The sequence below is a fragment of the Patella vulgata genome, chromosome 6, assembly GCF_932274485.2.
Source record: "Patella vulgata chromosome 6, xgPatVulg1.2, whole genome shotgun sequence".
Taxonomy (NCBI): domain Eukaryota; kingdom Metazoa; phylum Mollusca; class Gastropoda; family Patellidae; genus Patella; species Patella vulgata.
Window position 1 is genome coordinate 19,459,441 of NC_065884.2, and position 16,486 is coordinate 19,475,926.

Below are 16,486 nucleotides of genomic sequence, written 5' to 3' on the forward strand. Positions count from 1 at the left end.
AATGTTAGAATGATTAATTACTAGAAATGGTCCTCATATGACATAGTTGTTCATTCACCATTTTGTCCCACCCCACTCTTACTACCTACACTGGTCATATGTGTAGTTATCCTCCTAGACTCCTCCTTATTCCTCCTTTCTGTCTTTCCTCATCTTTTATTATTGATTAGCTGATAATGTGAACATTACGAAGACTAATTTACATAAACTTATTTCACTGTCTAGGAATATCAATACATGTATTTGTACACATGTGGTGGTGTAAATCAAGTAAATCAATTCTCTTCACTTTTGTACGAGTGAATTAACTTTTTTTGTAAGTGAAGAAGATTAACAATCAGTCATGATACTTTGATCAGTCTGTCAATGTTGCGTAAAAGAAGAAAGTGTTTGTTGAAAAAGATAAGGGTCGTACAAATCAACGTTTGCTAGGGATGGATTTAGGAGAGATTTTTGTTGATGTGGTAATTGAATGGTGCCATTAAATTGATCCTTATTGAACAACCATAGCCGTGACGTATTGATCTAAATACTAGCCGGGCTATTTAGTTATTTTCGTTTCCCTAGTAACATCACATCAAGATGGTAATCGGCAGAAGTGACTTGGTCCAGGTTATACTTCTAAAACGATCCTGCTTCATTCTTTGATTGTTAGTTTATGATTAAAGGATTCATTGATGCCTACTTCAATCTTTACACAGAGAAAATAAAGAGATTAGAAACGATACTTTTTTGGTTACTTTTTGCGGGATGGCTTAGTCACAGTGGATAGTTAGCCATTTTGATTTTTAGTCACAATGGATAGTTAACCACTTGTTTTGTAGTCATGGTCGATAGTTGACCACTTCTTCTTACATCTGTCCACTTATGATTATACTATCTAGTGAACGAGACCATGGATGATCATGTCTACTGTATTCAAACAAAATAATCTTGTTCTGGTCTACCATATTCTAAGTCAGATAAAGGAATTTTAGAAAATGAGGTGCATCAAGAAAAAGAAGCAACCCATGATAGATTTATTAGAAAATGATTAATGTGGTTGTAAGTTTTGAGCTGAAAAGATGATAAATTATTTTACACCATTTAATTTCATTTCATATTTGCGGGTGTGTCACAAATTCTTTTGTTTATCCTGCAAAACAAATGAAGAAAAATGTGCAAAGTATGATTAGTTATAATTAGTAAACAGATCATAAGTCAGAGTTATTTATTAGTTTGTGGCAGGTAGAAGAAGTAAAAGGTTAACAGCTGTAAAAGGTGTGTTTATTTTGTAGAGTAGGTATAATGATATATTTACCTACTGTATGATTGACAGGCAAACAGATTATGCTGTCATTTACATCCTTAAAGGAGCACAACCTCGTAATTTTATGTCATTAAAATTTGATTAGTTATCTATCTATGATAACGTATAAGTGTAAGAGTTGAGCTAAAATTTATGAGCATTGTGCACTCATCCAATAAATTAAAAGTGATGTTACAGGTTCCAGAAAGAATAAATATATTCTGGCAGATATGTGCTGTTCTCAAAACAGTTCTGAGACCACCTCACTTCAATGGTCTAAATTGGAACGGTTCTCTGAAGGGAACGCTCACGTTCAAAACTACTCAAAATTGAACCATTCCGTTGTCGGAACCTTTGCTGGCCAACTTAAAAGTGATAATTTAAACATGGTTTATAGATGTAGGAAGTGGATTTCAGATGCTGAAGCATTTATTACATGGTAGCTTCTAATAATCAATAGTGCATGCTTCATTTTTGATATGGTTGGTGCAATATAGCTTGATTGATGCTGATATGCCATTAAACGCCATTACATTTCATTTACTGTATGTAACAGTAGCTTTGTATTAACTACACCTGATAATGTTGATATAATTATATGTATAATGTGATAGTTTATAGTATTGTTATGTCTATAATAACTATTTATAACACCCCACTGATGTAATGTTAGTTTTAGTAATGGTTTATGTTACATACTTCCTAACACTACAAATAATAGACTTACACGCAGTCATAAATCTTTTCAATAGTCTCCTTGGCCCTCAAGCATTAAAAATGTGTGAATATTTTGTGACAATGCATAAGACTGAAGGCTTAATTGACAGCAAATTGAATATAAATGGATGATTGCAGCACCCCTAGAAATGTTGAAAAATAATAAGATATTGTTTTAGGAATGTTCATCCTGTTAAAGTGTGTCTCATTAAGGTAAAAAACAAATAGAAAACATTCATTTTGACAATATTTGGAATTTCATTTATCATCAGTTTACAAAGCCAGTTTGTTTCCCATGATTTCATTTAGTTTAAGTGTTATGGATATAAAAAGAAAATCTCAGATAAAGATCAACATTACAGCTTATGAATAAACTGTAATATTGAGGTAAAATAAAAACAACCAACACTTGAATTTATGAATAAACTGTAATATTGAGCTAAAAAAAATCAATAAAACACAAAAAAAAAAGCATGACAAGAATCGACCTGTTTTTCTGGCTTTATGTATTGAATAAAGCTTGAAGATTTTTCTCTTTATTGTGTCATGTATTTTTGTTAGACTTGTGTATGAAGAAGAGGTATTAATAATATGATCATCTTATGTTGACATTCTGAGTTTCTCCTTGAGCATGGGTTTTAATTTTACTTCCAGATATCATTAGACAGTGACAAGTTCTCTGTTTATTTTGTCTTAAAGCAAAAAATACGCTCTCACCCTTGGCGAATGTTAGAATAAAGAATGTTTATGTTATATCTTGGGGTAACATTTTGTCTACATGTGGCCATGTTTGTCAAAAGTATTGACAGCTGGATCAAGTTTATTGGTCATTTTATAAAGTAACCAGAGAGTACTTGTCAAAATCTTGTAAATATAATTAAAGAAAGGTTTTAGCCACTTTAGAACCAGTAATCAAGTTTTAACAGGTATATAAATGGGGGGACCTAATAGACTTATCGCCCATTGATTATATTAATAATTTCTCTTTACTAATGTTAAAGTCATTCATTTAAGTGGTTTATAGTGCTCACATAAATATTTAAATGTTTGAATTCCAATAACTATTCAAGGCTATCTTTTAATACATTTTTTTAATAGAAATCAATTAAGCTAATGGAATTTGATTTATTTTTTGTCTATTATGACATATTTACTGATATTAATACAATGAAAGAACCAATATTAAAAAATAAACAGATACTGGAAAATATACTGAAATGAAAGATTTATATATTACAGAAATCAGTGAATGCACCAAAAATGGTCGAAACATTGATCTTTCAATTGAATTGATTGTTTGAATGGCATTTGAATAGTGACTTTAAAATATTTCATACGGTAGTAAAATGGCCCTTCAATGTGACCACTAGAGGTTTTGGAGAAGTTACCCCTTATGGATACCCTGCCTTGATCTTTACTGAGAAAGCAACATATTAAACATTTGTACAGTCCCTACAAAACAGACCTTCCCACATTATTGTATAAAAATATTTCTAGTTGATCCACAAACGGGTGGAACAACTTCATTTGAACAAACCTGATGATGCATGATCTAAGTCACTTTGGTTTGAAATCTGTCAAGCACAACTCTTTGTTGAAATTTGTCTACTGAAAGTGCTCCAACGCGCCCAGTTAAATGGGAATTAGCGGTAAATTTAAAGTTAATTGCTTTATTGGAAATACCTATCAGACTGTAATAAAAAACACACCCAAATTCTCATTTATCTGTCGCCGACAAAAATGATATTTGATATTAAATTTTATATTCTTCTTCTTTTTGTAATTGATTGCTGCTAATTTATGTGACAAATACGACTGTTTTAACAAAGAAACAAGTCAAAACAAATGATTTCTTTAGATTTTTCGAAGCTGTATATGTTATTATGTTGATTGAAAATAGTAATCTGTACGCTAGTTGTATCTACACATTATAAGAATTGACTATTATTATATCTTCACAACAGCTTAATCGTTAATCAGTTATAATATAATAATGATTTTATTGCTGTCTTATGATGATAAATGGTACAAAAATCTTTATTATTGTATAAGGTGGAGATAACTCTGTCTGGCTTTAAGTATAAAAAGGCTGCTTCAGTGACTGTCTGCTGATTTGATATCGTTGCTGAATGTTTCACATAGAGAAAGAGAGAGTTTGAATGATTCATTACAAAATACTATGCTTGATAATAATTGAATATGAACTCTCCCTTTGAACAACAAAGCTGTCACAAAATAAAAGTTGAAGTGATATTAATTTTTCTGATTTATAATTTATTTATTGATTGTGTATTTTCAGAATGTTGTGAAAAATGTATCAAATAATGTCACCACTAACAATAAGAAGAACTGTATAAAAAATGACACCACAAATAAACCAGAAAGTAGATCAAATACTCCAGTCACACAGAAAAATGCCACATTATCCAAAAAGAAATCAAAGAAAAAGGTTAGTAAAAGCTCTTGTCTGTCTCTTATATTTGTTTGCAGTTATTTGGTTCAGAAAACACAAATTAGATTTTCAATTTCCTTAATAAAAAAGGAAAGACCAATGATATTAGTTTGCTGATGATCCAGTTCCACCCTAACTTGCATTTGAAAATAGCTGCATTTTAGTCTCAAAGTGATGTAAGGAAAGTGTGGATAATATGTTACGCATAATTATATTGCTATTTCTTATTTTGGTGGTGGTTGGGGATGTACATTTGACCCACACCACCAGAAATACCGTTTTTCATCACAAATTTCTTTCTATCTTCACATTTACATTTTACCCTTTTACACAACAAAGATCCCAGTTTCTGAAATCTTGTGTTACCAGGAGATATTTCTGTGGTTGCTAATCTTCTTCAAAATGCCATAACTTTTTATTCACACCTCCAACTGTGTGAAAAAGTAGATAGCAAACATAAACTTATTTAAAAAACAAAAGGTTTATTATATCCTTGAGAAGTACATGTTCAACGAATAAATCAAATAAGAATGAGTTTATTGAGATTAAACCAAAATCTGCCTAGCTATTGATATAGAGATGACCTTCGACATTGGGTGTTATTTTTTTATCATGTCATCATGGGTAAGATTATACAACTGATAAGATTCACAGTGTAAACCGTCAACAGTCGTTTTAGTAATTGCATGTTTCACGATAAATGATAACTTAAATTCCTTTAAGTAATACCTTGTAGCACCTAATATATCAGCTGAAATAATATACTAGCTAGTTGAGCCTTTAATCTCACTAAATCCATCGAGAATCCACTAGAGATAGTTGTTATGGATAAGGTGTAATTTAACCAGCAGGCGATATGAGATTACTAATCCAGTTAGGATTACCCATAAAACTTCCCCCCAAGACAATAGATAATAGATAGATAGAGATAGAAAACAATATCTTGATGACATTGTGTCACTGAATGATTTTATCAGTCGGTCTCCTAGCTGGGTGCAATCTTAACTACATCTTTAACACAAATAATCAATTCTCAATAAACACTGGAATTACCTGCCCTTGATTTCAAGTATGGCATATTTTGATCACCTGGTGACAGTCAGTCGTCATAGAATGTGTGTACACACAATTATTGCACCTCAAGTAGTCTAAATTTTCATTTGATTTTGATAAGGTTGTCTTTTACAAGCCCTAAAAATAGAAGATCAGAACTCTTTAATGAAACTTTTTCTTGAAGTTCTTGAAACATATAACATGCCATTTAGAGACCCACATGAATGGGATATGAAAAATGAAGAGTCTATCTTCATGAGCCCAGTAGCTGCACAAAAGTAGGACATAAATCCCCCATTTCATTTCATTTTTATGAAACAAGATATTTAGATCCTAATGATAACCTCTACTCTCTTTAGTACTCCCAAATAAGTCTAGAATCCATGATATACCAATTTAGGATGTTGTTCAATAGGTGGAATATGCTTACTCTTTATAGAGAACATAGTTTTCTAGCCCAAGATGTTAAGTGTGTTTAAGATATTTGACTCAAATAATGTAGATTGTATATTTTGACAGGTTTCAGCTTCAATCCATAATTTCATCAATGAAATCTGATCAACAGCCTGTGGCCATATTAGATATATCTGATTTCTTCTAGACAAGGAAAGGGGTGTCGGTTTGCTTTAATTATGATTGACAGAATGACAGGTTGAATTACCTACAGACACACAAGGGGTCATATCTTTATTAAGGGATCATGGGTTACAAATGATAAACCAGTAGGGGTCAGTTACATTCTATTATTGTAGGATTCCAACCATACCACTTTGGAATTTCCTTAATATTTAAGTAGATTATAATCTCTAATATGTTGAATATATTTAACCTTGACAGAAACTGATGTTAGTTGTTGATTTTGGGCATGACACGAAAATCTAAAGTTATGTATTCTTTAAATATGGATGCATTCTTTATGTATGGTAGCGTGGCCAGGGCATTGACAATAGGCCCAGGGTTGGCCAGGTAGAACTCCTCCATAACAAAATCTTGGCTTTGACAGACTGCTTTGTCGAGCAGGATTGGCTACTGTATACCTTAGAAATTATTGATGGCTACAATTTGCCATCAACTCTTATCTGGGCATTTGCATGAATATTTTCTATGAATATAATTTAAAAAATACTTCAAAGAATCATGCTTGTTGAAAAAAAATACTTTGATTGAAAGATCTTTTAAAAAGAAAGGTGTTTGGTTTTTTTTTGGTGTAATTATGATAATTGTAAATAGAAAGGGAACAGACCTTTGATGTAGAGTAACATCAGAACAATGACAGTATTGACGGATTGTTGCTAGAAATCTAATTAATAATCAGAACGATATTGATTTTCAATTTTAGATTAACGCCTGAGGAATTCAACAACTACACATCATTTGCCAGTAATTCGCTCCAAATCTGTAGGGGTTTCACTTTTATTGAAATTTAATGAATTCGATTTGATATTTATTGGATGAGTGTGTAATTAAACACTAGCTATCACAACTAGTGAAAATTAATGGGATTTTGATAGCAGTTTGGTTTCATTTATTTCAATTATAGAGGCAATGAAGAATTGAACTGAAATAATGTCTCATTGATGATTTTTTATGATCGGGTTTCAAATTGTTATTGGGTAATTTTTTCCAGTATTATTTCCTTTGAAAGGATATTTTGTAGTTAACACATGAATTGCTATCATTAGTACAATCTATGGACAGGAAATAATATCCTAATTTATTACAAATATTCACGGATATCTAATATATCTGTGTGTAATATGTCTACAATTCAACGATATATCAGATCATGTGAAAAACTAAAAGACTCGTAAAAACAACAACCAGACGAGATCACATCAAGATTTTTAAAATGCAATTTTAGAGATGATGTCATCACTTGTTATTGAAGTATCATTCAGGATTGGATTTAATCCGATTTGTTATCGACACCCATTTTGAAATCTTTTTTGTTGATAACTTCTTCACGTTTGTTGCTCGCCTTTCAATCAAGATTTGCAGACGTATTACCATTTATGTTCAGACAGACCCACATGACCTGTTCATTAAATGTGATTTATCTGGAAAATTATGATCCACAAATGGTAGAAATCCCTAGACAGATTGGATAGGATGTTGTAGAATTGGGCTGAACAGGAATGTATGTGATCTGACTAAAGAAACGTGATGGGAATACTACATCTTTTTTTTACACCAATCTTCAAAAACCAGTCCATCTTATAAATCACATTGATATTTTAGATATAAAGATATTTAAGAAAAGTTTGAGGATTAGATTAGGTTGGAAATAAAATGAAAGTTCATAACATTAAAGAAAATAGTTTTTAAAGTAATTTGGGATAATTTTAACAGATATATGTTACTGTTAGTGAATAAGGACCCTCATATTTTGCAGCACCACATACCTTCCAAAATATGACTGACTTCTAATTCTATTCTATGACTGTAAAATCTGTAATTTTTTAATTTAAACTTCTTAATGGCCCTGTAAATATAGGTCATTTTAAAAGTATCCTGTTGTTAGTTTTATTTGAAGAATGAGACAGCCTATTAGTAAGTGCAGAAGAACCACATGTACATAAGAAGAATCTCTTTGCAATCATGAAACTGTGTTGTCTGGTTACTGATTCTATTTCTATCAGGAATAAAAGCTTTAAGGCTACATTCACATTGGGATTAGAAGCTGCATCATGGTGCATAAAAATAGTATTAATATCAGGATTTATATAGCAGATTATGAAACACTTAGTTCTTAGTGTACTTTCAAGTATTTTTTCATTGGTCACATAACACAATTTTGGGAATGATGGGATTTTCAATGTTTCAAAACAATTTGGTTGTCTGGTTGCAGAAATGTAGTACTGCAAGCACAAAAGATTTTTTGCTTTATTAGTGGTGTGAATAGAAATCTCTTGATAAAAAGCATAGTCCTTGGATGAATTCATCATGGTGGTCCAGCATTTCCGTCATGTACTTCGACCGTTTTTCATTTTGGTCTTTTGTACGTAAGGAACAAGATTTTAAAGATAATCTGATGTTTCCACAAAACCCAATTTCATTCTTCAGTTTTGTTAAGAGATTCAGAATGTCCAGGATGTCTGAAGCAGTGGATAGGTCAGTAAAGACTAACATAATGCATTGCTGTTTGTCCAAGACTCTAGAGATGTCACCAGTTATTTTAATACTGCTGTGCTATGAAATTGTTTATATGCTGACTAGATGGTAGTTTTTTATACTCTGGTCTAAGTTTGGTTTCTTCAAAAGAGGTCTAATGATTGTGTAGCTAAGATCAGATGGTAATAGACTTGTTTCAAGAGGTCTGTCATTTATTTAGCACAAAATTGGAAAGAGCTTTTCAAGATGTTGTTTTAAGAGATGTGTTTGCATAGGGTTGGGCTCACATTATGTTCAAGGCAGGAGGATTGGTTACAGATCTGATTCAATATATGAATGCAGATACTTCTAGCAAGATCTTGATCTGAAGGTTCGAGTAGCAGCTCAAATAATGTGATTTATTAAACTAGTTATGCTTCTCCTTAAATATATTATAGCTCAAACAGTATTTGTTACCTTCATTAGGATCATAGGTGATCACATATTTTACAGTTCTACCAAATGTGCTAGTCCATTTTGTAAAATTCTCACTTGAATTTTAATCCTATTGCTGTAAAGGCGGATGTTGATCCAAACCTATTTGCCTCCGGTAATATGAATGTGAACATGGCCTAAGATGGTATTATATGCCAACTTTGTATTAAAGTTGAAGCAGTAATATATCAGCCTCTAGGGCGCTTATTTTAATCTAATAAACATGAGAATAAAGATAAGTCTAATACAAGAATAACATATTGAAACCAGTATTTGTAATAAGATTATAGAAGATTTGATGTATGTTTTAGATCGACTATAATCATAGTGATTGTAGTTGTGTGATAAATGAATTATAGAGTTTCATATTTTATTCTTCTATTATATATACAATCCACATGAATAGTTCTCCAAGCTTAAATCTGATTACAACGAATCAAAATGATTTCATCTATTTACTGTAGGATTAAATTGGATAGAATATGGGGGCAAATATCCACTAATGGCTGACAATTATCCAGGAGAAAATTGTAAATTGTCTAATTATTTGGTATAAAGACTAGGTGATTGATTGTTTAAAGCTTTGTTATGATTTGACTAATACCTGTCACACAAATAGAGAATAATCGCTTCATATTATCTAGGTACTCTCTGAGGTATTAGTAGAATTAGTGAATGCCAGATTGGTTAGTGGTGTTAATAGGAAAGGGTTAAAGTAGTAATGCTATGAATTACGCATAAATACACAGAAATAGGCACAATTACTAACTAACTGTTATTGATTTGTTGATTATTAGGCTCTATATATTAGACAGGTGTTATAATTACACCTGTCATTGTCTACTGTGTAATATCTCTGTTATCTCACCTTACATGTATGTTATTATTAATGATATGTCACTGAATAAATATGATGTATGAGAAAAATAGCTTATTGCATGGTTAGGATATGATTACATTACATGTAGAACAAACAAATAAAACTTATAAAACAAATTTCTATTTATTCACTGTGTGGCGCCAGTGATGAATTATAATTTCAGGTTTGTTTCTAAATTTAACTGATAATTGAAAAGGCTGGGGCTATTTGCCACATGTGGTAAGACAATCCGGAGACTATTTGCCACATGTGACAAGTCTCATTTCATGTGGCACGGCTACAGACCACAATTATCAACCGATTTCAATGAAACTTACAGATTATAATAAGAGTATTAATATCTCAAACTAGCTTTCGGCCACTTCCGGTTAACGGTTTCCGAGATATTAGGTTACCACACATTTCATGTGGCACGGCTACAGACCATAATTATCAACCGATTTCAATGAAACTTACAGATTATAATAAGAGTATTAAGAGCTCAAACTAGCTCAAATTTCGGCCACTTCCGGTTAGCGGTTTACGAGATATCAGGTTACCACACATTTCATGTGGCACGGCTACAGACCACAATTATCAACCGATTTCAATGAAACTTACAGATTATAATAAGAGTATTAATATCTCAAAGTAGCTTTCGGCCACTTCCGGTTAACGGTTTCCGAGATATTAGGTTACCACACATTTCATGTGGCACGGCTACAGACCATAATTATCAACCGATTTCAATGAAACTTACAGATTATAATAAGAGTATTAAGAGCTCAAACTAGCTCAAATTTCGGCCACTTCCGGTTAGCGGTTTACGAGATATCAGGTTACCACACATTTCATGTTGCACGGCTACAGACCACAATTATCAACCGATTTCAATGAAACTTACAGATTATAATAAGAGTATTAAGAGCTCAAACTAGCCAAAATTTCGGCCACTTCCGGTTAGCGGTTTCCGAGATATCAGGTTACCACACATTTCATGTGGCACGGCTACAGACCACAATTATTAACTGATTTCAATGAAACTTACAGATTATAATAAGAGTATTAATATCTCAAACTAGCCAAAATTTCGGCCACTTCCGGTTAACGGTTTCCGAGATATCAGGTTACCACACATTTCATGTGGCACGGCTACAGACCACAATTATCAACCGATTTTAATGAAACTTACAGATTATGATAACATTAATATCTCAAACTAGCCAAAATTTCGGCCACTTCCGGTTAGCGGTTTCCGAGATATCAGGTTACCACACATTTCATGTGGCACGGCTACAGACCACAATTATCAACCGATTTTAATGAAACTTACAGATTATAATAACATTAATAATATCTCAAACTAGCCAAAATTTCGGCCACTTCCGGTTAGCGGTTTACGAGAAATAAGGTTACCACACATTTCATGTGGCACGGCTACAGACCACAATTATCAACCGATTTCAATGAAACTTACAGATTATAATAAGAGTATTAATATCTCAAACTAGCCAAAATTTCGGCCACTTCCGGTTAGCGGTTTACGAGATATCAGGTTACCACACATTTCATGTGGCACGGCTACAGACCACAATTATCAACCGATTTCAATGAAACTTACAGATTATAATAAGAGTATTAAGAGCTCAAACTAGCCAAAATTTCGGCCACTTCCGGTTAGCGGTTTACGAGATATCAGGTTACCACACATTTCATGTGGCACGGCTACAGACCACAATTATCAACCGATTTCAATGAAACTTAGAGATTATAATAAGAGTATTAATATCTCAAACTAGCCAAAATTTCGGCCATTTCCGGTTAGCGGTTTCCGAGATATCAGGTTACCACACATTTCATGTGGCACGGCTACAGACCACAATTATCAACCGATTTTAACGAAACTTACAGATTATAATAAGAGTATTAAGAGCTCAAACTAGCCAAAATTTCGGACACTTCCGGTTAGCGGTTTCCGAGATATCAGGTTACCACACATTTCATGTGGCACGGCTACAGACCACAATTATTAACCGATTTCAATGAAACTTACAGATTATAATAAGAGTATTAATATCTCAAACTAGCCAAAATTTCGGCCACTTCCGGTGAGCGGTTTACGAGATATCAGGTTACCACACATTTCATGTGGCACGGCTACAGACCACAATAATCAACCGATTTCAATGAAACTTACAGATTATAATAAGAGTTTTAAGAGCTCAAACTAGCCAAAATTTCGGCCACTTCCGGTTAGCGGTTTCTGAGATATCAGGTTACCACACATTTCATGTGGCACGGCTACAGACCACAATTATCAACCGATTTTAATGAAACTTACAGATTATAATATCATTAATAATATCTCAAACTAGCCAAAATTTCGGCCACTTCCGGTTAGCGGTTTCCGAGATATCAGGTTACCACACATTTCATGTGGCACGGCTACAGACCACAATTATCAACCGATTTCAATGAAACTTACAGATTATAATAAGAGTATTAAGAGCTCAAACTAGCCAAAATTTCGGCCACTTCCGGTTAGCGGTTTACGAGATATCAGGTTACCACACATTTCATGTGGCACGGCTACAGACCACAATTATCAACCGATTTCAATGAAACTTACAGATTATAATAAGAGTATTAAGAGCTCAAACTAGCCAAAATTTCGGCCACTTCCGGTTAACGGTTTCCGAGATATCAGGTTACCACACATTTCATGTGGCACGGCTACAGACCACAATTATCGACCGATTTCAATGAAACTTAGAGATTATAATAAGAGTATTAATATCTCAAACTAGTCAAAATTTCGGCCACTTCCCGTTAACGGTTTCCGAGATATCAGGTTACCACACATTTCATGTGGCACGGCTACAGACCACCATTATCAACCGATTTCAATGAAACTTACAAATTATAATAAGAGTATTATTATCTCAAACTAGCCAAAATTTCATGTGGCACGGCTACAGACCACAATTATCAACCGATTTCAATGAAACTTACAGATTATAATAAGAGTATTATTATCTCAAACTAGCCAAAATTTCGGCCACTTCCGGTTAGCGGTTTCCGAGATATCAGGTTACCACACATTCATGTGGCACGGCTACAGACCACAATTATCAACCGATTTTAACGAAACTTACAGATTATAATAACATTAATAATATCTCAAACTAGCCAAAATTTCGGCCACTTCCGGTTAGCGGTTTCCGAGATATCAGGTTACCACACATTTCATGTGGCACGGCTACAGACCACAACTATCAACCGATTTCAACGAAACTTACAGATTATAATGAGAGTATTATTATCTCAAACTAGCCAAAATTTCGGCCACTTCCGGTTAGCAGTTTCCGAGATATCAGGTTACCACACATTTCATGTGGCACGGCTACAGACCACAATTATCGACCGATTTCAATGAAACTTAGAGATTATGATAAGAGTATTAATATCTCAAACTAGCCAAAATTTCGGCCACTTCCCGTTAACGGTTTCCGAGATATCAGGTTACCACACATTTCATGTGGCACGGCTACAGACCACAATTATCAACCGATTTTAACGAAACTTACAGATTATAATAAGAGTATTAATATCTCAAACTAGCCAAAATTTCGGCCACTTCCGGTTAACGGTTTCCGAGATATCAGGTTACCACACATTTCATGTGGCACGGCTACAGACCACAATTATCAACCGATTTCAATGAAACTTAGAGATTATAATAAGAGTATAAATATCTCAAACTAGCCAAAATTTCGGCCACTTCCGGTTAGCGGTTTACGAGATATCAGGTTACCACACATTTCATGTGGCACGGCTACAGACCACAATTATCAACCGATTTCAATGAAACTTAGAGATTATAATAAGAGTATAAATATCTCAAACTAACCAAAATTTCGGCCACTTCCGGTTAACGGTTTCCGAGATATCAGGTTACCACACATTTCATGTGGCACGGCTATAGACCACAATTATCAACCGATTTCAATGAAACTTACAAATTATAATAAGAGTATTAAGAGCTCAAACTAGCCAAAATTTCGGCCACTTCCGGTTAGCGGTTTACGAGATATCAGGTTACCACACATTTCATGTGGCACGGCTACAGACCACAATTATCAACCGATTTCAATGAAACTTACAGATCATAATAAGAGTATTAATATCTCAAAGTAGCCAAAATTTCGGCCACTTCCGGTTAGTGGTTTCGGAGATATCAGGTTACCAAACATTAAAATCTTTATCCCCATATAGGATTTCAGTTTAGCTTGTGGCACAACTAATGAGTGTGTATTTTGTGAGCGAAGTGGTCGATCTGTTTGATATGATTGAATGAGATCCGTGGGGTAAGGTGGAGAAAGGTCATGTTGACGCATACAGTATACACCAATGTTAAAATCTTGAAAGTTATCCGGGCTCCTATGGGTAACTCATGTAAGGATTTTAGGATTGGAGTCATGTGAGAGTATTTTTGTGTTCTTATTATTATTCTGGCGGCGGTGTTTTGAAATTATTTTGAGTTTTGCAGACGGGTTTTTGGGAACTCTATTCAAAACACTGTTACAGTAATCGAACCTCAAGATGTGTGTATTGAAAATTAGCAGTAAAATTTGTTTTAAGCGATCGTGGCGTAATGGCAGAACCTATGAAGATCGCAAGTGGTTCTGAAGTTTGGATTTGATGTTGATCAGTGATAGAATCTTTGTTAATGGTCTATTAAAAGTTGATAATGGAGTTTTGACATGACTAATAGTTATTGTTGTCTTTGGTGATCACACACAGATGTCTCTGAAATAAATAACACAGTATTTAGTAATCTTTTGTACCATTGTGTTCTAATTAGCTCTTATTTGTGCCATCAATAATAGTCTACAAACCAAAACAAAGTTTAAGCAGATACATTATGCGCAGATCCTATTCTAATCCTCGCGCAAATAAACTATAGAACCAATGCTGCCTAACTTTTCATTGTCTTTTATAGGGGTAATCTTAATATTTTGGAGTCCGTTATACCTCAGCCATTTGTTTTGAATGCGTATTATACATGTAAAATGTGCATTATTATGAAAAGTTATTCCGATTAGTATGTAAGGTGTTGTAAGAACGTTTATGCTAATCGGAATATCTTCATAGTGTAAGTTGTTCATGTTACATGCATGTGGTTGATATATTAAAAATGGTGGTGGTTGTTGTTTCCAAATACGCCTGATACTTAATTTTGTCGTGCAATTCGGACACGGCTTATCCGTTTCACTGCCCAACTGATGCCATGTTTCTAAACTTTTGAGAAAAGCCGAGTCATTGGGGGAGGGGAATGGTTTTATTGCCACTGCAGTCTTTCCGTCAACAAATTGTTGAACAGAATTACAATCGGGTTGAGAGCAAGAAAATATTTCTGTAGTTTGAAACATGAAAGTGAACTTCGAAATAAATATTTCATATTCACTTCCATACAAATCAACTGATATTTGGCTAGAGTCATGTTTTCCAAAGAAATGATACTTACCCTCAAAATCCAAACCTTTAGAGAGCAACTCAACGCTTTTAAGCCTGGTTCGTCTCTTCAAGTTCGAAAGATGAGAAGTCAGTCATAACTTTAAAAAAACATGCCCTGTTACACAAAAATATGGCAAGAAAATTATCAATAGTACAAGTGTTGGACAAATGAATCAATTGATTCCATTCATTTACCCCTCTCCCTCCCCAAGAAGGCAGATTCCCAGTCGACTCCTTAGTAATGAACCCAAAGTCAGATGGAGATGGGTAGTTTGGCATACTTTCTGGAACTGCCGGCACAAGCTTGTTAAGGGGGGTTATGCTGATATGTCGAAAACCGCTAACCGGAAGTGGCCGAAATTTTGGCTAGTTTGAGATATTATTAATGTTATTATAATCTTTAAGTTTTATTGAAATCGGTTGATAATTGTGGTCTGTAGCCGTGCCACATGAAATGTGTGGTAACCTGATATCTCAGAAACCGCTAACCGGAAGGGGCCGAAATTTTGGCTAGTTTGAGATATTATTAATGTTATTATAATCTGTAAGTTTCATTGAACTCGGTTGATAATTGTGGTCTGTAGCCGTGCCACATGAAATATGTGGTAACCTGATATCTCGGAAACCGCTAACCGGAAGTGGCCGAAATTTTGGCTAGTTTGAGATATTAAGACTCTTATTATAATCTGTAAGTTTCATTGAAATCGGTTGATAATTGTGGTCTGTAGCCGTGCCACATGAATTGTGTGGTAACCTGATATCTCCGAAACCGCTAAACGGAAGTGGCCGAAATTTTGGCTAGTTTGAGATATTATTAATGTTATTATAATCTGCAAGTTTCATTGAAATCGGTTGATAATTGGGGTCTGTAGCCGTGCCACATGAAATGTGTGGTAACCTGATATCTCGGAAACCGCTAACCGGAAGTGGCCGAAATTTTGGCTATTTTGAGATATTATTAATGTTATTATAATCTGTAAGTTTCATTGAAATCGGTTGATAATTGTGGTCTGTA

The 16,486-nt window shown here is 33.9% G+C and overlaps 1 protein-coding gene across 4 annotated transcripts in view; it reads left to right on the forward strand.

The window, feature by feature from the left end:
* LOC126824723 (autism susceptibility gene 2 protein) overlaps positions 1-16,486 on the forward strand; it is a 216,524-nt gene that overhangs the window by 99,863 nt on the left and 100,175 nt on the right. For all 4 annotated transcript variants that reach the window (XM_050554059.2, XM_050554060.2, XM_050554061.2 and 1 more), the window contains exon 2: positions 4,305-4,454. In XM_050554059.2, the coding sequence (XP_050410016.1) occupies positions 4,305-4,454 (150 nt within the window). The remainder of the gene's footprint in view (positions 1-4,304; positions 4,455-16,486) is intronic.